The sequence below is a fragment of the Nansenia antarctica genome, assembly GCF_963989245.1.
Source record: "Nansenia antarctica genome assembly, chromosome: 16".
NCBI classification, from domain to species: Eukaryota; Metazoa; Chordata; class Actinopteri; order Argentiniformes; family Microstomatidae; genus Nansenia; species Nansenia antarctica.
In genome coordinates this window covers 21,394,592-21,418,898 of record NC_137686.1, presented here as the reverse complement: position 1 = coordinate 21,418,898, position 24,307 = coordinate 21,394,592, and the positions used below count along the sequence as shown (strand labels likewise).

At 42.2% G+C, this 24,307-nt stretch overlaps 1 protein-coding gene across 1 annotated transcript in view; it reads left to right on the top strand.

Moving 5' to 3' along the window:
- Nucleotides 1-8,153: 8,153 nt before the first annotated feature.
- The window catches only part of LOC308172112 (collagen alpha-1(XI) chain-like), a gene marked incomplete at both ends in the record, with an annotated part of 66,090 nt that continues 49,936 nt past the window's right edge, over nucleotides 8,154-24,307 (top strand). Inside the window, 4 exons of the mRNA XM_080547022.1 lie at nucleotides 8,154-8,268; nucleotides 14,892-15,056; nucleotides 16,590-16,803; nucleotides 18,133-18,295. Of these exons, the coding sequence (XP_080403148.1) occupies nucleotides 8,154-8,268; nucleotides 14,892-15,056; nucleotides 16,590-16,803; nucleotides 18,133-18,295 (657 nt within the window). The remainder of the gene's footprint in view (nucleotides 8,269-14,891; nucleotides 15,057-16,589; nucleotides 16,804-18,132; nucleotides 18,296-24,307) is intronic.

The window sequence follows — 24,307 nt, the reverse complement described above, 5'->3', positions numbered from 1 at the left end:
AAGACAGAAGTAAGATAAATGTGAACAGGGGTGTGTCTTGATTGCATGTACTCCTACAGAGTGCACTGTTACTGTCCTGAGATCTGAATTTGAAGAAATAAAGAAAGTTTTTCCTTTCCTTTGCTTCCCAACACAATTGAACGCTCTCAATTTCAGATTTGGCCATGTTTAACCCTGCACATCACACAGTGCCAATCTCTTTTACTGCTCTCTTTTTAACTACTTTGCCAGTGCTAACTCACTCACTCTCACCTGAACATGAGAAACAAGGTTAATACATTTATTCACTTTGCCTGTGCTTTTTTCAGTGTTTATGTGTCTATGTGTTTATGTGTATACAGTATGTGATTTTTCCTGTCACGTTTGCTTGAAATTACCTATTTGGTGAGCCATGCTAGCCTCTTGCCCAATTATAAAACATCTATTCCAAGCCTCCTTGTATACTGGTGTGGACCACAAGCAACTTGTGACTGCCACGTTAACCACGAGGAGAGTGGCACTCATGACAATCTTATGAGTCACAGGCCCCATAGGCTCTTACCACCTCGTGCCATTGCCATCAAACTGCCACGTGTGGCTGAACTTTGTTGAAAAAAAATCATGGTAAGGAATGTCCTCACAGATGCTGAGAAGAACTTTTTATATGAAATTGTGAATTTTATCATTTCTTCCTGGGGGAGAAATCTTTTACTAAAGGCTAGCAACCAATATCAAAGGGGACAATAAATACAGTATATTGTATATTATGGGTATATTATGCCCACTGTAGTCACCGCATTGCTTTTTTCATATACAGTATTTCTCAATCTCACTTCTCACATTAGAACAGTAATAGTTTCTCTTGGATTCCAGCCCGTATATTTTGCGAAAGATCTGCCGAGTCTACTGGAAAAAATGAAATATATAGGAAAAAATGCTACCTGAATCATGGTGAAAGCTCTGCTGTCTTTGGAAACAATGACACTCCTATTGGGAGAAATGATTCCACATGCGGGAATGCGTTCCCCCCCTGGTTAAATGATTCCAGACATACGTTGCTCTATCGGCTTCACACACTCAGTCAGTCAGTCACGGGCCCCTGACTCTAGAGCATCCATGGGGTATTTGTAGCATCACTTGTCAGAGACTTGTTATCAGGGCAACGTGCCAGTGAGAAGACGGAGAAGACAGTGAAGACACAGCAAACGTTGACTTGTCGCTGCTGTTTTCAATCTTTTCGATCTTTCATTCAGAAGCCAGTCCAACACTGGAATGGGCGCAATGAATCAATGTCAGTCAAAAATGTTTATAATGGTGTTTGATATTATTGCAGGTCCACCCAACGGCTTCCCCTGTATGGTAGACGGGAGTCAGGTATTGCCTGCCAGATGTTTGAACCAGGGAGCTAACATGAGTGTTTTTACTCTACTACATTAACTTCTGATAGGAGCGGACCACAGGTGATACACACCACTGTATATATGTATACAATGAGACAGCGACATTTTAAACATTCTGTCTAAATTCATTCCCTCACTCAAATAGGGTTTACATCTGTGATGTGTACCGTGAAGGGCTAGTGTCTTGGACAGGCTTTGAGCTTTTCAGCATTGAGATAGCACGATGGAAAAATATTGTCTTGACTTTGCTTGTACTAATGGAAAACCCATATGGGAAACCCCATGTAGATTTTCTCCTCCCTTTTCCGACTTTTAAACTGATGCCTGGTAACCGCTTTGTTGGAGAATTTTGTGGGGAGACGTTTACTGTAATTTCGAGTACAGCAGTTTACCAGTATACAGTTAGTCATCGCAAAACCAACATTTTGGAAACCAGCCAATCAGGTATCCTTTTCTTTCCCCTGATGACTACATCCTCCCAAACGTTCAAAAGATCTATTAGCCAAGATCACTTAAATATGTGTACTCTGTTTCAATAAACTATAAATATGTGTTCTCTGTTTCAATAAACCCTAAATATGTTTACTCTGGTGGTCTGGGGTGGTCCAGTGGTCTAGCACCGTGGTCTACAGTGCCCACATGTGCTTGTGTCGGCATGGGTTTGAATCCAGCCCATGCCCTGCATGACATACCCTCTCCTCCATACTTTCCTGTCTACCTTCACTATCTCTATCCAATAAAAAAAAAAATATATGAGTGGGACTGCCCCACTTAGAAAAAAATAACCTTTAATTATGTCCTCTGTTGAGATAAACCAGTCTAAAAAAGCATCTATCTCTACATATCTGGTAGATCCTGTGTTTTATAGCCGCTACTCAAGCAAACCAACTTTAAAATAGTATTGATGGGAAGCAATATACTGAGGGCCACACTGTGCGCAGAACAAAACAGTCCATTCATATTCTCCATACATAGAGTGATATGATTACAGTGCCCATAATCTACTTCATGTGTTTTTCCAAACCTCCGGCCAGAGCTGTCTTTTTGGTCTTTGGTGTGAGAGGCGTAATCGAGGAATCAAGCCAATGTGGTTTCCATTTGGGGCGCTCTTTGTTTTAAGGTACGGTGACATCTCCCAGTGTCCCAGTGTGACATCTCCCAGTGTCTCACTCCTATTCCCTGTCAGAGAGAATGGCAGTGATGAACACCATGTTTTGATTTATTTTTGGTCTCACTAAAAGTTACTTTTCATCGTTTCAACAACATGACTCTTTGTCTTTTGATTGATTGATTGAAAACTTTATTAGAAGATTTGCAGAAGTAGGTACATGAAAGTACATTATTACATACAAGGTCAACTAACAGGATAAAAACCCAAGAAAGCCACTGGCTTATTTCAATTGGGTGTCTGAAGTGGAGGTAGTTGATACCTGTGAGAATTTCAATCAGGGAGGAACTACTTATTTATGAATAAGTATTAGTTCCAAGTAAGATCAACATTATTTGAACAACATGGAACCCATTCATTCAAATGTAGTAAGCAACAACTTGATGGTCAATAGTTGGTGTCATTAACTAAATACTAAAACGGTCCGTGAGATGTAGCCAAGAAAAACCCAATGTAATAGAGGGTTAGGGTTAGGGAAATATATTCAGCCATATTTCCTTTGCTTTAGTGTTGCAAGGCATTTTTGGGGCATGACAATGCAGACAGACACTGTAAGTGACCCAAAGGATATAATTTACAAACAGACTCAAGATTGAAATTCCTAATATATAGGTCAGTGGACTCCCACAGACCGCAGCATCACACTAGGCATGCTGTCATGGTCTCCAGCTTAAGTCCAACTAGCCGACTTAAGGGTAGCAGTCTTTCTTAGATTTCCTGTTTAGTCTAAGGATTTCCCCTGGGCAGGGGCTGGGGCAAGAGGCAGATAAAGTGTCAGTTAAAAGGAATACCAGACTACCTTACCTTGGTGGATCAGTTGGTGAATGTCCACTTCAGAGCCCACTCAAGAAGAATATTATTTTTTTACATTCTGAAAAAATTATGTGGCCATTTTCCCCACCGCTTTACTGTGTGTAGTGTAGTTTCTCTTTTAATATCATCTTAATTTGGATTCCACTCAAATTGTACCCTATTATTCTGTGCAAATGACTTAAATCTAATCACGCTTGCACACTCTTGTGGTGTACTCTTCAGTATGGTAAACGATTGAATCTATGCACAAATCTATGCACTCGTATCCCGCTGATTAGGCAACAAGATGCTTATTCTCTTGTATATTATTAAACACTTTCACAGTTTTTTCCTGCTGTGAACACATGACTGGAATCTGGAGGTCATTAAATTAGTTAGAGCTGATTTATAATACTGTGTGAGTATTCATTAATGCTCTCTGTAATGCCCATGAGCATAGCCTCTTGTGAGATTTATAACCAAGCACATACACCAACCAAGAACACTGGAAAGTATAAATCTCATAAGACACAATTGCTATTGTATGAATATCAAAACATAGCATTCTCAGAACAAATGGGTTTAAACAGCATACAAAAGAGGACACAAGGATTTACCCGAAACCACATAAAGCGTAGTAATGAGGAACATCCATGGGATCATGACCACAGCAACTCCCATACTGTCATGGGTTCAAAAGACTCAAATAGGAAAAAACGATTGCCGTAAAGTCCACTGTGTATAGGCCATGTTGTGTTCTTTCCTTACACTGGTGAACTTGAGTCCATGAACCACTTTAGATTCCATGGATAATTCACCCATGGAGATTTCCACTTATTTTTCTCCTCAAGTGAAAGAGAGAGACTAACCTAGGCTACAATCAGAGAGAGTAGAGCATCTCTGTCTGTGAAAGATTAGGTGCCTGAGGCATGTTTGGGGTATAACAGACACATCTTTCTACCTCACACATGAGTACACTCTCTTCACTCCTCAGAGACAAGCATTCATCACGAAGGTTGGAAAGGTTGGCTCAAATCAGTCATCTAGGCTAATATGGCTCATCCCTCATCCCCTACTGCTTGCTACCGTGAATCATGTACGTATACTGGAGACACGTTATTCGTGTTTGTACCTCAGTTGCACTAGTATCGTTTTTTAATGACACTGTATAGATGGCACCGTAAAAATCAGGTGATGGCAAAAAATGCAATTCAAAAGGTTTTACAGACTTCTTTCGGTTGTTTGGTCATGACTTGGTGAAAAGTGACCTTCTGAAATGTGAAAGTGAGAGCATACTTACCCTTTCTTTCAAGTCCTGTTAGGTAGGCCTTTTGGGTACCTCTCACAGCTATAATAAGCGTGCCCAGACAAACACACATTCCATTCAGTAGTTTTGTGGTCTGCAATGTCTAGTATGTATCCCCCCTTCCCCAGCCACAGACACACACGCGCGCACCCACACACGCTCACGCACACACACACACACACACACACACACACACACACACACACACACACGCACACATACATTTTAACTGGATGATTTACTGCAACACAGGACCTTTTGAGGTAACGTCTGCTTGTGATGGCAGGTGATGGTAGTCTGGTAGCAGTATCAGAGCCTAAGAGCTGGTACCTAGCCACTTAGATGTATTGGTCACATCTATCTGCCAGATATTGTTCTCAGAACTAGGTATTAGAGAAACATTTATTTTCTGAGCGCATTTGTTGTTGATGGCGAGTGTGAGCAGTAAAGTAATACTTACCTGTGAAAAGTGTTGGATCACACATCAGTTGTAAGTCACATTCAACATGTAGGACATGAGAAGGGTCCCCTTCATTTAGACAAGAAAGTACAGTATTCATGCATGAGGATTGCTAGTTTGTGTGTTGAAAAGTCACTGCTAGTGCAATCCTCTGTAGTACAAAGTGATTTTTTTTTCAGAAACTTGAAAGCACTCTTAATTAAAAGCTGCCTATACTAGAATACGAATATTATTCAAGAGGTTTGTTTTAAGATGTTCTGGTTGGATCCATGTTTGTTATGTATACTTAATATAGAATAATTATACTATGAGCTTCTTGGTACAGTTGGCAACCAAAACGCTTTGGTTGTAATCATATACTTTAAACTTTAGGGCGCAGTTCCAAGCTGAAAATTGTAGTCTGTCTATCCCTAAAAAGAGTCTATGAGCAATCTTTAGATCTCTTGCGTCTGTACATTCTGTCTACTGTGCTGGAAACAGACCTAAGTCCAACCAAAAGGGAGTCAGATTTTTGAGGTCCAGCTGTAGAGGTCTTTTGTGCCAACACAGGAGGGGGTCCTCAAATTAAACTAATTATTTTGGGCTACAGTCCCAGTGAACAGCAGGAGCAAGAGGTCGAGCATTTTCTGCCAACCAGATTAGAGGGGACGTACTGTAGACAGCCCTCTCTCATGGAGTCAAGCTGGGTTCCTGTATCTCTTGCTCTGCAGCTCAGACGGGAGGTGAAGGTTTCAGGAACATATTTTTCGGGATTGCTGAGAAAGCAAGCAGCAGCAGCTAGGGGTCATTCTAGATTATTCTAGGTCTCAATACCTGTAAGGCTGCCATGACACACTACCACAATAATAATTTAATAATAATTTTGCCATTTAGCAGACGCTTTTATCCAAAGTGACTTACAATTACGAATTACAGGGACATTCCCCCTGGAGTAACTGAGGGCTAAGTGCCTTACCCAAGGGCACACTAGTAGTGGTGTGGCTTCAGGCGGGATTTGAACTCACAACCTTCCGATCACAAGTCCAACTCACTATCCACTAGACCACCACAAACAGCCTTTATGAGATTCTCCAAACCTGTTGAAGAATGTCATGCTCTATCTCCCTCATATCCATTGGTTATGTACAGTGCCTCTAGAAGGTGTACCCCCTCCTTTCAAAAGGTTCTCTTCAGAGATTGGAATCGAAATGCAATACATTAGGAATGTTTGTCACTAATCTACAGTACACAATTCTAAATGTTCACTAATTTATTACAAATGAAAAACAGAGGAGACAAAAAAGGCAACACGCCACCAGCTACCACTATTCTTCACACAGGACTTGATGTGTAAACAATAATCTGTGTGTTTACAGCACTTACAGGCACTCCTTTTGCTCTATCACTTTAATTCATTGTAGCCAACAATTATGGATTTAAAATAGATTTTTTTCATGAAGGTGTTCCCTCAGTTATATCGCTACATTTTATAGAGAGACTGAGAATATGTTTTCCCATTAATTGTGTTTCCCTCTCAGTCATTCCCCTTTGTCCAAGAGGACATGCACGAGGTCCCTGGTTCAAACCTGACCAGTTACACCCAGACAACTAGTTCTCATATCAGACCTCTGCTCCCCACAAAGATTCCAGTGCCTTGATAGTGCTAAAGAGCTAGACCATTGATCCAATGGGTAAGTGAGTGTGTTGCCAAAAGCTTACATAGAGGATTTACATAGAGGAACACATTCACATCTCTTGGAAAATCTCTAATCTCTAAACTCTAAGCAGAACTTTTTTGGGATGGAATACATAGGGTTTATATATACATTGACATACCAAGTACTCTTTGTCTAATTCACATACTCACGCATGATCTACAGTATCCTGAGCTGAGCTCCAACCTTTCATACTAGATACAAACATAGATCTAATTTCTGTTGTGTAATAACACATGTAAACACTGACAAACCTTAACAATGCGGTTTGGATTTGTATGACAATTATTGCTATTACACTGTCAAATACGCCTTTCAACAAAATCCAGGCCAGGACTCTATAGCTACCACCTGTCCTTCCATTCTTTGTTCCAATGATCTTCAAGCATAAATTATTTTCAGATCTCTGCAGCCACTGCTTTCCAACTACAGAGTTCTTTGAGGTAACTTTTTACAATCTGGAAAACATTTTCATCTTGGCCAATAGGCTAAGGCTTCTACAGTATATCACAGTTGTCCAACTTATATTCATACTCTCGTTTTCACATTCTCATGCATTCAGGAAATGTCTGAAATTGTTCAAACTGCTCCACCCCCTCAATTAAACTGCATTAGCAGCCAATGGACCCTCCTATCTTCATTTAGATCTCCCTTATACAACCCTTTGGAGTCATATGATTATTTGTTCAATGTTGGTAGCAATTCTAATGAGGAGCACTGAATAATGTTTGCAATAGGCCTATAGAATATATATCTCTATTTATTTTATTTTTTTTACTTTTTTTTACTTTTTTTCATCAAATCAGAATTTAATGTTTCCTGAAATAACAACATTGACAAAACATATGATGTGCTGGAGACAAAATAACAAACCACAAAGCTTACAGTTCATCTCTTTCAGTCGCGTCCTGACATTATTTGTGATCTGAATACCAAGATAAAAATGATGCGACTCATCTTATCGCCGTAACTAAGGACCTGACTCCTCTATCAAGTCAGATGGGGGCGGACCCAGAGACAACTTTCCAGCCCGGTGATTTGCTAAACGAAGTGTCAGTTTCCTGTCGCCACGGTTCAGGTTCGTGCCGCTTTGCCCAGCCTCCTGGCGGCGCGCGCGGCTCTCGGGGAATCCAATGGTCTCCGCTTTTTCATGAAAGCCCCATACACCTTCAGTCTGAAGCCTGGGCTAAGGGAGAGCAGATCAGGAGGGCCCAGTTTGGCCGTGCGAAGAAACCAGTACTGTCTTCACTTATGGCTTTGTAGTACAAACAAATAACACCTTTTTGTGGATTAGTAGAAGGGACCAAGTTTTGTGCAACGTCGCCCGTTTTTTGCACAGCTGCGGGCTCTCACCATGGAGATGCAAAGGTGGTCCACAAGGTGGAAAACGAAAAGGTGTCTTTGGAATCCCACTCTAACCACTATCGTCACTCTAAGTTTCATTCTGCAAGCCGTCAATGTCAGAGCAGGTAAGAAGTGTCACAGGGAAGGGACACGTTTCTGCGCCTCACCGGGAGTCTCGAGTCAATTTGAGGGCATCCTTTCCATCAACTGCTATCAAATGATGACATTGCACCTATGGCCATGCATACCAGACAGGGCTCCACGCTACCTGACAAATGGAAGTAATGCATTGGAGTGCATGCACCTCGTGAACTGTTTATCACATTATTATGTGTGGGCTTTTGTATAGAATAGATGAATGATCCCCCCAAATAATAGCCTATAAACAAACTTTAATGTTTCCTTTTTTGTATTCAAAATCATTTGGTCTGGATTAAAAAAACAAACAAAGCAAAAAAAAGCTAAATCCACCGGGGATGTTATTATAGGCAACTTTAAAGCCTCCCTCCGCTGGTCCTCTCAGAAGTTTTGCCCCCCTGGCTATTCAGGTGGTCTCCCAGCATGATGCCCATAGCAGCCCGCTGTAACGTGGCATAATGTTGTGATGGGACCCGAAATAAAAATGTGCCCAGGACCCTCTCTCTGACGACAGTTTTAAAGGATTTTTCCCAGACAAATATGCTTTGTTTGTTGCGTTGGTGGTCCGCTAGGTGTGTGTGCACATGGTTGTCGGGAGTGAGATTCCATAAGGTTGAGGTTTGCAATGTCACACTACTTTGATGCTTTTGGCATTCTGCAGCCCACTGGAGAGATCTGCACGTTTAGGTCTGTTATGGCATCCTATGGATTAGCATGCATCCTCAGAGGAACCGCGCGTAAAGGAGTGACTGTTTTACGCGTCAGTTTTGGCAACGCGCTTGGCACAAATAGAGACAGATGTGTGATGACTTATTGTTTGGAACGGCTTCGTTTTATTTGAAGAAGCAGTTTTATGAGGAAACTATTGTGCTGAGACTTGAAAGATGGGAATGCACTGCGGGTGCCTAATATTGAAAATTGGTTGTGGCACGCGTTGGTTTTCAATTTCCAACACTTTTCTGTGGATTTAATGTACACTTTTCTCGTTCAATTGTTTTGCCCTGTTTGTTCAGCTGTAAAGAAAATCACCGTTGTAAACATGAACCAGTCGATCATCCACATTATTGACAAATGTCAATATTCTCCGATATCAGATATCAGCCCATCCCATATCCGATGAACCTTTAAGTGATGCGTTACTATAATAGCTAATGTCATTGAAGTTAATAACAAATTCAACAGGAATGGAACGAGTCACCGTTATTCTATCTTAGGCGGCTGTATGCTGCGTTGGCTATAGGCAATATGCTATATTATGGAAGTGAAGTACATATAGCGGCCAGAAGGAACACCGTTTCTCCACACTATCCTGGTTCCCACTAAGCCCAATAAGGGGCGTTGATGGAAAAAGTTTCTGTGGTGTCTTTCCAACCCCCTTTAAACTACATATGTGGGTCACAGTGATGGCTTATTTCCCTAGATAGTACTGAGTATTTGTTCATTAACATTGGTTTGTCTCTGATGCAATGAATGTGTTTATTGTGTTGTTTACAGGCAGCAAGACAATATCAATATTTGAGTTATGACTATATATTTGGAAAGTATTTCAAGCACATTTGACTCGGATGGAAAGCCAACTTTTTTTTGGGGGGGGGGGGTTATCATTGGTCCAAAACTGTAAAAAAGAACAACAACAAAAAAACGACATTTTGTAGATCTTGGATACAGAGGATGTTTCATTGGACATTGACATGAAAAATGGGCAGTTGTCCATCCATCTACCACTGTTTTTGTTGTTAATACTGTTTGATGGCATCCTATGAGTAACTACAGTTTCCTCCCAAGATGCACTGCACTCTGTCTTGATCTTGAGGTTGGAATGTCATCTGCTTCCCACCTCCATGCCCCCCTTCCCCCATTTTTGATCATATAGGGCGCCATATTGAATAGTATTGAAGTTCATGTGGGTCAGAAAAGGAATACCACACTGGCACAGCTTGTCCATTGCCCATCCTTCTTCTCTGTGTCTGATATTTAAACAGACCATAATTGCATGATGTGCTAGCAAACATTCACAGGCTTTCCAATGTACTGTAATTGCCACTTATGCTGCCAACTCTCAATAGATGGCAGTGACGAGAACCAGCGCAGAAAGACATAATCCCCAAGATGTTACCCGGAGACGCAGAGCCACAGAGGCCACAGACGCAATAGTCAGCGATTTAAGAATTACTCACGTTGTAAACTTATATACTTATAATCAGTGCATAGTAAAGCACAGTGGAAAAAGTGTCTATAGGCCTATATTATAGGCTTCCAAAGATGTTGTAGATGTCTCAGATCTGAGGATGTGTATTATCTTTCATGAATGTATGGGTTTAAAGAGGATGATAGAGATCCTTTCTTTTGGGGGTTTTAGTCTTAGAAAGTCTTAGAAATGGCTTATCTGTCTCAAATGATCTCACATGTCAGCACGTGCATTACTTGCCTGGAGAAATGTGCTCCTCTGACATGTATTGTAAGTGGCTTGTTAACATGACAGGTACTATATCAACATCCTCCTTGATAACAAGGGTGAGGCCCAGTGAGAAGTGTCATTCAAAATGTGTGACAATTGTTGGTTTACTCCTCAGCCATGTATGAGGTCTTGCGGATAACCCATAACTGTGAAGGAACTGTTAGCAGTTAGAACTAGTCAGATCCATGCCTTTCTGAAGTGGTTTCCATCCTTATCATTAGAAATCAGTTTATAGTCTGTGGAGGGTGGCGGAAGCGTAGGCCTTATTCAAGATGTGGCATAATACCACCTATTAAGGGATGCGATGCATTTAAAGCAGTGCATGCATGCTCATTTAGTGCCTTTAATGGTTTTGGGATATTGCCTGTTTTTTCGAGCGCTTCTGTGAGGAGGTGGTTAGGAAGGAGGGAAGGAGGAAAGGAGAGGGGAGGGGAGGGAGGGGTGGGGGGCAATTCCTGGCCAATTCAGCACATCTGGAATATATGAGGCCTTGAGGTATGCAGTAATGCAGAAAGGCATTCTGAAACTCACAAAGAGACCTTTAGTTCAGGCTTTTATTTTTTCAAGAACCAGTAGCTCTGTACTTGGGACAATATACAGAAGAACTACAGAATATTTTCCTTTTTATGGGGCATTTTCTGTGAGGTTTTAAAAGTTAGTTACCCTAATACAGTAATTGCAGTTTATTCAGTTTGTACACCAGTTAGCAGACACTGGGTGAAATGAGGCTCATCAACGTATCCTTTCACCCCTCTTTTTATCAAACCTCTATGAAATGTACACACTCTTGTGTATTTACTTGGACACAGTGTAACAACAGTGTAAGGACCATGTCCTATTTGTATGTACAATTCACCACATTTTAACCTCATTAAACTATATCTGTGGATGCCCTATGCCCCTCAACGGGGTGAAGAGGACTAACTAACTAAACTAAACTATATCTCAAGTGTTTTGGTTTCAGGGACACCAAATATTTGAGATGGACAGACTACTAGCCCAACAGAAACATATTTTAGCATGATCACAATCACCTGAATCACGTACGGGTCGTACGCCATATAAGAGAAACCAACCTCAGTATCTCACCTTAGAGTTTGTAGATATCCTTAACTTTAAATGAGATAGAAAGTAGAAGTACATTCAGTATAATTTGGTTGAACAAATAGTGTTTAATTAAACACCCACTGTGTTTGTTCTGTTCATGTGTGAGCTTTGAGGATAGAGCGTTTGAGTTCAGTCCCATGTGTGTTACACTGGGGGAGTGTGAAGGTGGGGGGTAGCGGGGGGAAGGGAGTAGTGCCAGCACCATAATGTGTTCAGGATGCTGACTAGCTCCGCCCCCTAGACCCCCACCACCACCTAGACCCCCCCAGCTCCACCCCCTAGACCCCCACCACCACCTAGACCCCCCAGCTCCACCCCCTAGACCCCCACCACCACCTAGACCCCCCAGCTCCACCCCCTAGACCCCCACCTGGCCACTGAGGAGGAACAGGAACTGCAGGATCAGCACTTCCTGCCTTCACAAGCCAGACGTTGGGAAAGTACTGAAAATGTAAACAGTGTTTGTGATCAAATATCTTATTGCCTTTAACACAGCTCAAACTGTTCAAATTGTTTTGAAAACCTCTTCAAAGGTGTTGGGAGAAAGAGTCAAAGTTTGAGTAAGAGTAATTCTTGTCTAGGCTTCCACCCAAAGTCAAGATTGTCTCTCTAATTGAACAGGTTTCTGTTTGATGTAGCAATGTTTTGACAGAAGTTCATTACCATGTATCCAGCACATTCTTGTTCACTGTTTGTATTTTTTAAAAGTTGCGACATTTTTGAATCGTATTCATCCTCAGGATCTTGTATTCATTCCACAGTGTATTTTGGCCTAGACTTCATTGGGTTCTTTGTGCTGTATGGAGCATTATGAGTCAGACTAAGAGACCTAATGTATCATGGACTTTAAGAAAGGCTTCGTTATGATCCACCTAAAGTACTTTCCCAGGATGTCTTGGGGTCAGAAACGAGTGGGATCAAACACAGTGTAACTCTTAAGTTTTTTGTGAGATTTTGTGAGACTGCATATTAAACCTTCTATGTATTTCTAGAAATCTGTCTCTGGTAAGTGGTTCACAACTTCCCCATGTGGGACCATCAGCTGACTGCAGAGGCATTGTTTATTGTCACTCGAGTCTTTGAAGGGGCTACATCCTGTCTCTTGGCCCACTGATGGACAAAGGGGTGGCTCAACATCCAGACAAGATCCCAGGCTTAACTTGTGTGTTTCGGGGGATGACTAGACCAGAGTCTTTCATATGTGTGTTCTAACTCTGTTGGTAGAACAATATGATATTGTTTCTATAGAACTGTGGAATCTGTTGATGCATACCACACACGCCCTGAAATCTCAATCATATGAATGACATCTTTGCATATGAGATTTATAAGTAGGGTAGATTTTAGTAGTGTAGCCTGTGGCAAAGGATTGTTGATTTTATTGTCGCAGGCAGTGTTTGCCAGATGGTTTTCTAGTAATTTTTTAGAGGTCCCAAGAGCACAATCTAGAGCTGCCAATAGTCATTATGTTCAAATCAATTAGACAAACTCTGTAGGGGTTGTTCAGTCGAGAGCTAGGTGTGGAATGTTGCCAAAGACTGTTTTCCTGGCCTCATAGTGAAATTGTGAAAAACTGTAGATGTTTCACATGAATTGAATGATTCCAGATCTCATGTCAAATAACCTCATATCTGCTAACTGGAGACATGTGTAAATCATGCATTGACATCATCGGGTGACTTGGTGGCATACAATCAATTCATTCATCGATGTAATTTACTCACTTGAAGTCAGTATTCAACCCTGAAAGCTTTGAAAAATGTACTGGCACCTTTAAATGTAACTAGTGTCAATGCATCTGTATGCAAGAAGAAGAGAAGTAGTACATCAAAACACACTTCTGTTACATGACCCCAACACTCTTAGAACCAACTGGACTGGGCAGTATTGCTTGAATGTTGTATGTAATACTTTACTGCATAGTTATGTACTGTATATCGGACATTATACAGATGTATCGATAACAACAATATATTATGTGTAGGCATGCTGCAAAGCCGATCTCAGTATGCAGTAAGAGAAGAAGTTAGCATCAAAGGCTTCTTCCAAAGCACAACTTTTAGGGGACGATCCTCCATGTTTAACAGCCCTCTACTCATAGTATTATGTATTGCTGCAGTCATGACCTTAAGTAATAGCTCACTTTTCTATTTTTACGGCAACAAAGGTAAACCCAACCAGAAGTAGATAAATCACTGGGTAGCTGGGCTGTTCTCATGCCAGTTAAGACCTTGTTTTGAAGGCTATTAGTCTTCCTTGAATCCCCCATAATGCAATTGTAAAGCATTACTGCCTTAAGGGTCTGGGAGAGAGGGAGAAGTAGGGAGAGAGGGGGAGGGATATGGAGAAAAAGTGAGATAGTAAGTTAGAGAGAGAATGAGAGAGAAACAAAGACTTAGATAAAGAGGGTGAGAAACCGAGTGAGTGTGGTGAGGAGGGAGGGGGGGGGGGGGGGGGGGGGCTAGGGAGGTATGGTCTGTGTGGTTTAGTAGATGGGACCAGGAGCAGGGGGCCTATTAATACCCATTGGATGGCTCCTAACATCTTTACGGCTCCACCGCTCAGGTTGCTTGTAAAACAGCTGTTGCTCCATTTGGCAGATTTGGCAGCGTTACACACAGTGACCAGTCAATGGATGTGGTAAAAATGTCAGACTATGTCATGTTTTCTTTTGAATATGTAACTGGACATGTCCTTTGCTGTACTATATCTGTCTATTACAATGTTATTGTAGTAATGACACAATGTTATACTGTAGTTATAACACAGATAACATTGTAAACTGTTACCCCAAGGTTGAAGATACACTATCTATACGTTAAAGGGGACGTTTACATATTTTTTTATATTTCTCATAAGCCCACTATTGATATGGTCCCCAACTATAATTATTTCATAGATACCTTATGGATATCCTAGTTGTGAGCATGAATAGTCTCATCATGACACCAAAACATCTCTTTTAGTGTATTTCTATGTATCAAAGATACGTTTGGTGTATTGCTATCATTTGAAGATACCAAATTTGTCTCTTATTACCCACAGCTGACCCAGTGGACGTACTCAAGGCTCTAGACTTTCACAGCTCCCCGGAAGGAGTGAGGAAAACAACAGGGTTCTGCACACACCGTAGAGGATCCAAACCCGATGTCGCCTTCCGAGTGGGGAAAAAGGCCCAGATCAGCGCTCCGACCAAGCAACTCTTCCCAGGTAAACCCTCCTTCACTGTACACACACACATCTCCACCACGAATGCCATGGTTATTTACTACTTACTAGAGATGACAAGCAGATTTATCGAGTGTGGCTTTCGTAAATCGTCCTTGTCTCTCGCGAAGTGGCATTTTACAAATACGATGGCTTGAGGCCTACCAGAGCTCTGCATTTGGCAGGAAGTTGGAAATACAGCTGGGTTTTCTCGCTGAATGCACATAGACTGAGTCATAGCTCTAGAGGGTCTGGTGCCCGATGCTTGATGGGAGAAATAAGCCCATATTTATTGTTTTAGGACAGAGTCCACTTGGGAAAGACAAAAAGGTCTTTGATAATGTTTCCATGCAGTCAGGCTACTGTCCTAAGCTACTTACTGCTCACCAGTTGATCCAGCGTTGGGACAATAAACAATAGAGGAAGCAGAGGAAATGTTAATTATTTAGAACAGTACAAACGCATCTGGCTGTTGACACACATTCATGCCTGAGCTATTTATCAATTCCCATCGTTTTTCAGATGTTTAACGGACAACTAGAAAGGCCTACTTTAAATACCGAGAATACACACAAGAGAGATAAATAAATAAAGAACAGTATTGTTTCATGTCCATTCGAGTCGTGTGCCCTGTTTATGATTGAGAAGATAGTTAAACTTGCTAGCTGCCTACTTGTCCCAGGATACTATACACATTTACGGGGAACAGAGTCTTGTTAAATACATTTTCCCAGTCTGTGTGTGTTGGGAATCTTCCAAATTGGCCAGACTGCAAAGGGAAAAATAAGGCACAAAATAGCAGGAGATTAAATTAACAATTAGATTTCTGTGATTTTTGGCCGAAAAGAATTGCCTGCAAACCTTTACAGTTTTTAAAGACTGGAAATTTCAAGCAAAGAATATCAGATTGAGTTGGGGGTGGAGTTTCCCCATTGTATTGGCAAAGGGAACAAGCTGTCAGAGTATTCTCAGTCTGAGGCGTAGTACAATTGGCTTTTATTTTATCACCAGCAGTCTATAATTTGTTCAGTAAACTCTATTAATGGCTATAGAGAATTACATTTGATAGAATTGTTCTTTTTCAACCTTGTAAAATGACGTCACACAGTTACTTCTCACTATTTTAAGGGTAAGCCGGCTGCTATTTCAACTTTTACAGTGCGTGACAACAGCGATTACATTTTAACCCAACATTAGTATATTGTACACACTGTATGTGGGCTTCAATTAAAGTGTTAGTGTTAGTTGAGCATATGGTCCACATACAGTACTGAGAAATAGCATTATAGCGATAACTTGGGATAAACCCAGTATTTTCATGTTCAGTCTGAACTGAGTAAGTCCGTTCCCTGATTATATAAAGGTGGGGTTATGGTTGGCACATCAAACCACACCTCCAAGAAAGAAATGTCATTCTCAGTTGGTACTTTGGGAAAATGACAAGGAAGATCCAGGTGAAATCAGCCAGTGTAGTCCCTCTTTAATAAGAGTTTCAAACCAATAATCACCCTTTGCGCTGTCCTTCTCCCATTCCAGGAGGGGTATTCCCTGAGGACTTCTCCATCCTCTTCACCATCAAGCCCAAGACAGGGATCCAGTCCTTCCTGTTGTCTGTCTACAACGAGCAGGGCATCCAGCAGCTGGGCGTAGAGGTGGGCCGTGCCCCTGTCTTCCTGTACGAGGACCAGCATGGCAAGCCTGCCCCCGAGGAATACCCCCTGTTCCGCTCTATCAACCTCGCTGACGGCAAGTAAGTGATGTTTGGCTTCTTTCTGAAGAGGGGCCAGAGTAGGTCAGAACCTATCTGAAGTTGGGAGATTGGGGTTTGATTTGGTGTTTGGGATCACTCTGTTTTATTCGTTTCGCGCCTTTGGGTGATACATGTCGAATACAGTACCATAAGTCGCACGTTTTTATGATACTGATACTGGAGGTATTACTGGCAGTTCTGAGGTTTTATTTTTTATTTATTTATTTATTTTTCTGAGTGGGGCAGTCCTGCTCATATTTTTCATTTTATTGGATAGAGATAGTGAAGACAGACAGACAGGAAAATAATAATAAGAAGGCATGTCAGCAGGGCATGGGCCGGATTCAAACCCACGCCGAAATGTGTGCACTCAGACCGTGGTGCTCGACCACTGGACCACCCCAGGCCAGAGCTCTGAGGATTGAGATCCAAGCAATGTGCTGTATGCTACCCAAGCCCCACATCTGATCTTTGACATCGTCTTTTTTTGTCTGCATTATTATTATCATGGTACTGCGGGTGTGCACAGGCTCAGGTCATAGGTCATAGGTCAAACCCTCCACCTTTACAGACGTTCATATTAACAACATTTGGAAGGCAGTTCTACAAAAATAATAATATAATCAAATATATATATAATATCTTAGGCGCAATAATCTCAAGATTAGAATTTCCCATGCTGTTACTTTCACACTTCCTTGTGGACTAAAAAACAATGTGCTGACAATTCACTATTATTTGATTTATATGTTTTATAGTTAAGTCATTAATACCATATGAAAGGATAGTCAGACGTCTGTGTATTGAATAACCTAATTATTTTTTGGCAGTATGTTAATGACAGTCTATTTTCCCCAAATGATTTACAGCCGTGTGTGATGTTGATGTGTAATAAAACAAAGGGATAGAGCAGCATAAATTACTTGTCTGACAGTGAGTCTCGGCTAATATGAAACATTCGGTGAGAACATATCTCTGTTTATCTGACGGAGCGGTCAACAGCACAATGAAATCTACTTTAGTGCTAAAACATTAATTTAAATAATGGTAATTGGTTAAGAATGGCATGCTTTGATCCTCATCCAGAAATGTAAAGACAATCTACAGTATGCTTGTATGAATGAGTGCACTTTAGTTGTTTATGGTTATTGGTAGATTTGCGGGAACACATTATCTTCCTAGTTGATGTACCAAACAGTAGATCTGAAAATGACCAACCTGTGCTTATTTTACCATTCAAAATGAAGCAAACAAATCTACACATTACACTCAAAATACCTTTTCGCCCTTGCCCTCTCTCCCTGACACACTGCCCTTGTCCCTGTGCAGATGGCATCGTGTAGCCATCAGTGTGGAGAAGAAAACTGTGACCATCATTGTGGACTGTAAGAAGAAACTGATCAGGCCACTCAGCAGAAGTGACGGTGCCATCATCAACACAGACGGCATCACTGTCTTTGGTACCAGGATCCTGGATGAAGAAGTCTTTGAGGTAAGAGCTTTGGGAATTTATTCTGTTTCTCTTGGGTCGACAAGAGATCGTCCATTAGCCTCGTGTTTATTTAAATGAGAGGTTTGCTAACCACATAGGCGATTACTGCTGTTGTTTTTGCTGACTCAGCGAGACATATGAGAAATATGGCTGACACAGAAGAATATGGAAGTTACTGAATGCCTACCGTTGGTCTCCATTGTGCCTTCATACAGCTTGCCTTGAGTTTTCAAAGATACTTCTCTCCCAAAAGCGAATGCCTTTATTTCCCTTTCTTAAGATTGTTTTGTAAACAGTACATTCTTTATAGACCATAACAACGATACTTGACTTTTTGCTGCTCACAAATGCTGCATTTTAGAGCCTCAAAGGATTTTTACAGTGAGCATTTTACAGTGGTACAATTTAAGATTAAAGTCTGAATGGCTCAAAATATCAAGAAACATTGTTCTTTGATTAACTTTGATAACTTAGTTTAGTTGAGATTGCTTGTGAGATTTCAATCAAGTTCTTTCACCAAGTTACAATAACTATACAGTAAATACTGTTTACTGTACTGAGATTGTTATATGATGGAGAGAGAGATAGTGAGAGTAGGTGTCTCCGTGGGATGTAATACCTTAGACAGGGGCAGTTTCCCAGACACAGATTAAGCCTAGTTCTGGACTAAATCACACTTTCACTTATAGAAAATCTCGATTGAAGATGCTTTTCAGTCTTGATTTAGACTTAACATTATGTCCAGGAAACTGGCCCAATGAATTGAATTGGTAGCATGATTATGGCTTGGTAAATGTACTACTATGCCCTACTTAAGGTTTGATGATATCTGAGCTAATCCTTAGGGTTAGGGTTAGGAAACCCATTTTCAACACTGGTAGCTAGCTCTGGGATCTATGGAAAATATTAGCTACTGCTAGCTTACGAGACAATGGCCCCCTCTTTGATGTCAGCTAAAGGAATGTTTGCTAATAAGAACAGCCTGTTTAATGCTTGCCTTCAGGTCAAACATGTCTCTGAACAGTGGAACCACTTGAAAACATGATCCATCTCTTCCTCACTTGGTTTCTGGGGCAACGTAAAATCTTAATGCTAGTCAATGCTAACCCTCGGATTTAGAGGGGTCAGAGCAATTATGGGGTGTTTAATTTGATACTATTCATCATTCTCAATCTCCTTGTTATTGTTACTATGTTAGGCCTCATAACTGTCAAGGATAAGGATGACGGCTTTTAGACTTCGTCATGATCTGTTTTAGCCATAAGCATCATCTTGGATCAAATGTTTTATTTGTAACTTAAATCGCTCGTTGTACCCAGAGTGTCTAGCGTATCTTGTTTTATATCTTTCTTAAATAGATTTTGGTATTAAGGCTGCGTGAAGGGTTAGCGTTTAGCATTGGAGTCTCATGAGGGTTATTTTAAATTCTGTTTTAAAGCCAAATCTGGCTTTATGTGGGTGTTCTTTGTTTGAACATAAATTAAGCTAAACGGTGTGGAATTATAGAGCAATTTGGGCTTTTTCTCTGTTTAGAGAAACAAGGAAAAGAGAAAATGATTTTGTTTGTCTCAAGGGTAGAGTGTTCGCACGTTGGTAGGCAGGTTTCATCAGAGCAAAACCACTTGCACTGCTGTGGTGTCCCAAGCACACACTATACTGTAGGTATCTTAAACTATAATTATTTCCACTTTAAGTTTTATAGCCTTGGGTTTGTTGATTGCAATCTGACTATTTGTAAGCAAACTGCACACTAATGACTGGTCTGAAGAAACCCTCTTGGCCAAACTCTGAGATCCCCTCAGAAAATGTGTTTGCCATCCCGTTGTAGTGGCCTTTGCTTGTCTTGCACAGACTCCAATGTACACAGAGTGTTTGCAACATTTGCAAATGCAGATGTTTGAGAACTGGCCAAATTGAAACTGTAATCATTTAAGCATATTTATGCACCAACAACATGGCTTAAATCAAGCTTTATAAACCAATTACTATTCTTTTGAGGAATATCCTGAGGTAATATCTCTATGACATAATCTATTATTGGTACAGTATGGAACTACTGTAAACCAATGATCTACTGTGCAGTGTACCCCATGCAAATACATTCTAATATGAAGTCATTGTCTGCTTTATGTAGTGTGTTGGCCTAATGTTGGGTGAAAGGGTATACACATTCCACCGGTTCATTCCAATGTGTCCTTTTAGGTGGGTTTATTAAATAAAACAACAGCATTACTAATGAGTGAAACCGTGTGGGAGGATAAGCATCGCCCCTCTCCTGTGATATTGGGCAGAAAAAGGTGCTGCTGGCAGATGATGCGCCGCTCTGACTGTTCTCAGCTTCGCTATGAAAACCAACACACTCCACAGGCGGAAACGTGTTAGACAAACAGTGGAGTGGAAATCAATCGGGATTACAGTGCGCATGTAAAGCAGGCTTATGAGGGTCATAGCAGGGTTATATTGTTATATCAGACCCAGAGCCGGAAACCTATTATACCTGCTATTAGTAAGACGTAAGCAGTATTAGTATTAGTAAGCATGTAAGCGTTAGTAAGCATTCATATTAGTAAGCATGTCCATTTCACTAATCAATCGGACTCTGGAACTTTGGAATCAGTTGATACAGATTCAAGCGTTCACACAGGTGTCTGATGAACAAAATTAGTTATTTAACACATGTAGACAGGTCGACACAGCCATAGCAGTTTGTATTGTGAGCTGTGAAAACTGGAGCTCCCCAGTTTTTACTGACTGTTTTTCCTCTATGCTGTGTCTGTGGCTGTGAGCGCATATGAGTACCTTACTGCTGCAGATTGCATAACCAGGTGTGAGAGCTGGAACGAAAAGGAAGAGTGAAGGCTAAGGGAAAATATGATCAGCGTGTGCTTTGTCTTGGCCCTGCACCCGCAGCTGTTTAAGAGATATGGCCACTGGCGGGGCCTCCGAACAGGTCTTTTTCACGTTCTCAAATGAAAGCCACAAGACGTGATGTTGAAGTCATCCGTGCAGTTTCTCAGTTCTTTGGTTGGTCTGCTGCTCCAGGTTGTATAGGCAGGTTAACAGGGATGAGCTGTGTGTGTGTGTGTGTGTGTGTGTGTGTGTGTGTGTGTGTGTGTGTGTGTGTGTGTGTGTGTTTGTGTGTGTGTGTGTGTGTGTGTGTGTGTCAGACCGTTCCAAACCCAATCTTAGCCATGAAATTGGACAGCTCTCTCCTGGGCCCTTAGCATTGGAATGAAACATTGTTTTTGTTTCACTGTCTCTCTGGTTAAGGATCATCCGTTGGATTGTTTTTGTTATGTTTTGGTATTTGCCATAATTCTCTTTGATACAGAGTTTCCGATGGTAGCAAATACTTTGAGTGTGTTTTCCCAGCATTGCTATTATGGAGTCATATCAATTTGGGGGTCTAGGGGTTGGGTAACACAGGTTAGTGAATAAGACCCTTTCACCTCCCTTCAAACCCTACTTTCAGCTGTACCGCCCCCCCTCTCCCCTCTCCCCTCCTGTGTGGACAAGAGGACCCCCTGTGGATCCTGGGCCATATAAAGCTGACCATTCATCAGATTACCTGACATCTCTCATAAGATGTTACAACGCCTCCCACCCCTTTCTCCCCCATCCATCCATCCCATCAACCCCCCTAAACTCTAAAACCTTAGCACCGTCCAGCTCTGTGTCCCTCTCTCCCTCTCTCCCCTCAGCCAAACATACCTTCCTACTTAACCAGCCCCAGTAGTGCTCAGAGGTAGCGCGCCGCCAAGCCATTTTGTGCTATTTAGTTCAGTGACAACTGCTGCCGATGTGAGAGAGAGAGGATGTGGAAGAGGGAGTAGAGGTGGGGAAGAGGGAGGGCCGATTGTAAAGTCCCCAAACAGTTATTTGAAGTACGGTTTGTGTGAGCTGAGCTACTGCCGTGGAAAACACATTAATATTTGATCTGCACAAGGCATCTGTCTGCCCCCGATACTTAAAAAGAAACGTTATCCCCGCTGTTGACCACAAAGGCTGCATTTGATTAAAGCTGGGAAAGAAATCTGGAGGGTATTAGCCCTCCTTTTTTCTCCTCCGCCCCATGGTCAATTGTTGTCCTTGTGCAGTTTCGGGATCTGTATCTCTGATGTGCTTCTCCTCCCTCTTTCTGATGATGGTGTCACCATGGGGGTGGCTGAATAGAGGGATAAATGAAAGAGAGAAAAAAAAGGGGGGTAGAGGAAAGAGAGAGAGAGAGAGAGAGAGAGAGAGAGAGAGAGAGAGAGAGAGAGAGAGAGAGAGAGAGAGAGAGAGAGAGAGAGAGAGAGGGAGAGAAAAAAAAACATCCCACTGGTTCAGGTGCTGGACTGACAAAAGCAACATTATAAACATGTTGACAACTGTAATAGGGTGTAAGGGGAGTTCTCCAGGGGAGGCTAGTGGAGGCAGAAATCGGAGGACGGGCTCATTGTAACACATGGAATGGAATGAGGAATGGTATCAAACAGGTTATTATAGCATTCCTCATTCCGTTCCACCGTTCCCGATTCCGCCGTTCCGAGCGTTACAATGAGCCCCGTCCTCCAATGTCTACCTCCCCCAGCCTCCCCTGGAGTACACCCAGGGCTGCCTGCATCCCCTGAGGAGAGATGTTGCTGTGTAACTCTGCTACCCTCTGACCAGAGGTAAACCAGCCCCGTGGAGCAGTGGGAGGGTCAGGGGCAGGTCATGATGACAGGCTGACATACCTGGCACTCGGCTCAGGTCTGTAATTACAGAGTGAGCTTGAAGGGGGTGGGGGGGTGGGGGTGGAGGGGGGGGGAGGGGGGGAGTCCTCACCAGTCAGGTGAGAACAGAACAGCAGTCAGCCCTCCCTCTCCTCTCCTCTCTGTGAGATGATTGGTTGGCTAGGTTGACAGACAAAGGTTTTGAACTCTAGAGTTGGCCTGCTGTACAGTAGGGTGCATCCTGCTGTTCGGCTGAGTATGCTCTCCTTTATCAAGACTGAGCATACCGAATGTGCGCGCTACAGGATGCAGTGTGGATTAGAGCTTTCTTTCTGAATTGTGGAAAATTATTGTATGACATACAGCAGCAGCAGCGTGTGTGTGTGTGTGTGTGTGTGTGTGTGTGTGTGTGTGTGTGTGTGTGTGTGTGTGCGTGCGTGCATGCGTGTGTGTTTTTTTTCCAGTACCGCAGATTTCAGTGGCCTCAGGCATATTTCCAATCGCGCTTTTAAAGATGCATTAATATCAACCAGGTGTTCACAAAGGAAAACTGCCCTTTACTCTGGAAATACACCTGGGCCCTCGTTACTAGCTTTTAGGTATAAAATGACTCAGAGGCACCCGTAGACAGACAGACCCAAAATATGGAAATTCTAATCAGGACTATCCTAGAACAAAAAATGTTAGCTAGCTGATGGAAAAAAAAGTTGCTATGAAATCTAGTATACAGTTATGCCTAGTGTCTGTCGTTCTTATCGGGATCGCAATCACAACAGCATGTCGGTAACAGTATAACACAGAAAAAAACTCTCGAATTGACCAGGACAGACATAAGCCGGCAAGACCAGGGTGGAGGGAAAACCCTGCTAACTTTCCCTGGCGATTCTGCTCTAGCAGCCTCCTCCCAGCCCTAATCAGTTGACTCTATACTCAGAGTGAAACACACGCTGGGGGTGTGGAGGGCTGACAAGTGAGGTAATGCTCCTTTGTTCCACCCTCAGCTATGCACTTGATCTCCCTCCCTCCCTGCCTCCCTCCCTGCCTCCCTGCCTCCCTCCCCTCTCTCTCTTCAAGCTTCCTTATTCTGAGGGTGGTTGAGGCCCAGTGCTTGGCACTCACGTTTGATGTCACTGGTGTGGTGGTTGTGCCAAGCCTTGGATTTCATGGTCTACTGAGGAGGACTTGTAATATTGGCCACTTGGTAGGTGATCAGCTGAGCCGGCGGGGGTTGCCAGATATTTTTCTCTTTGATGTGCAGTCTGTTCCCAGAGGGTCTTTGGAGGGCGGTGGTGGGGACTCTGTAGAGTGTACGGTG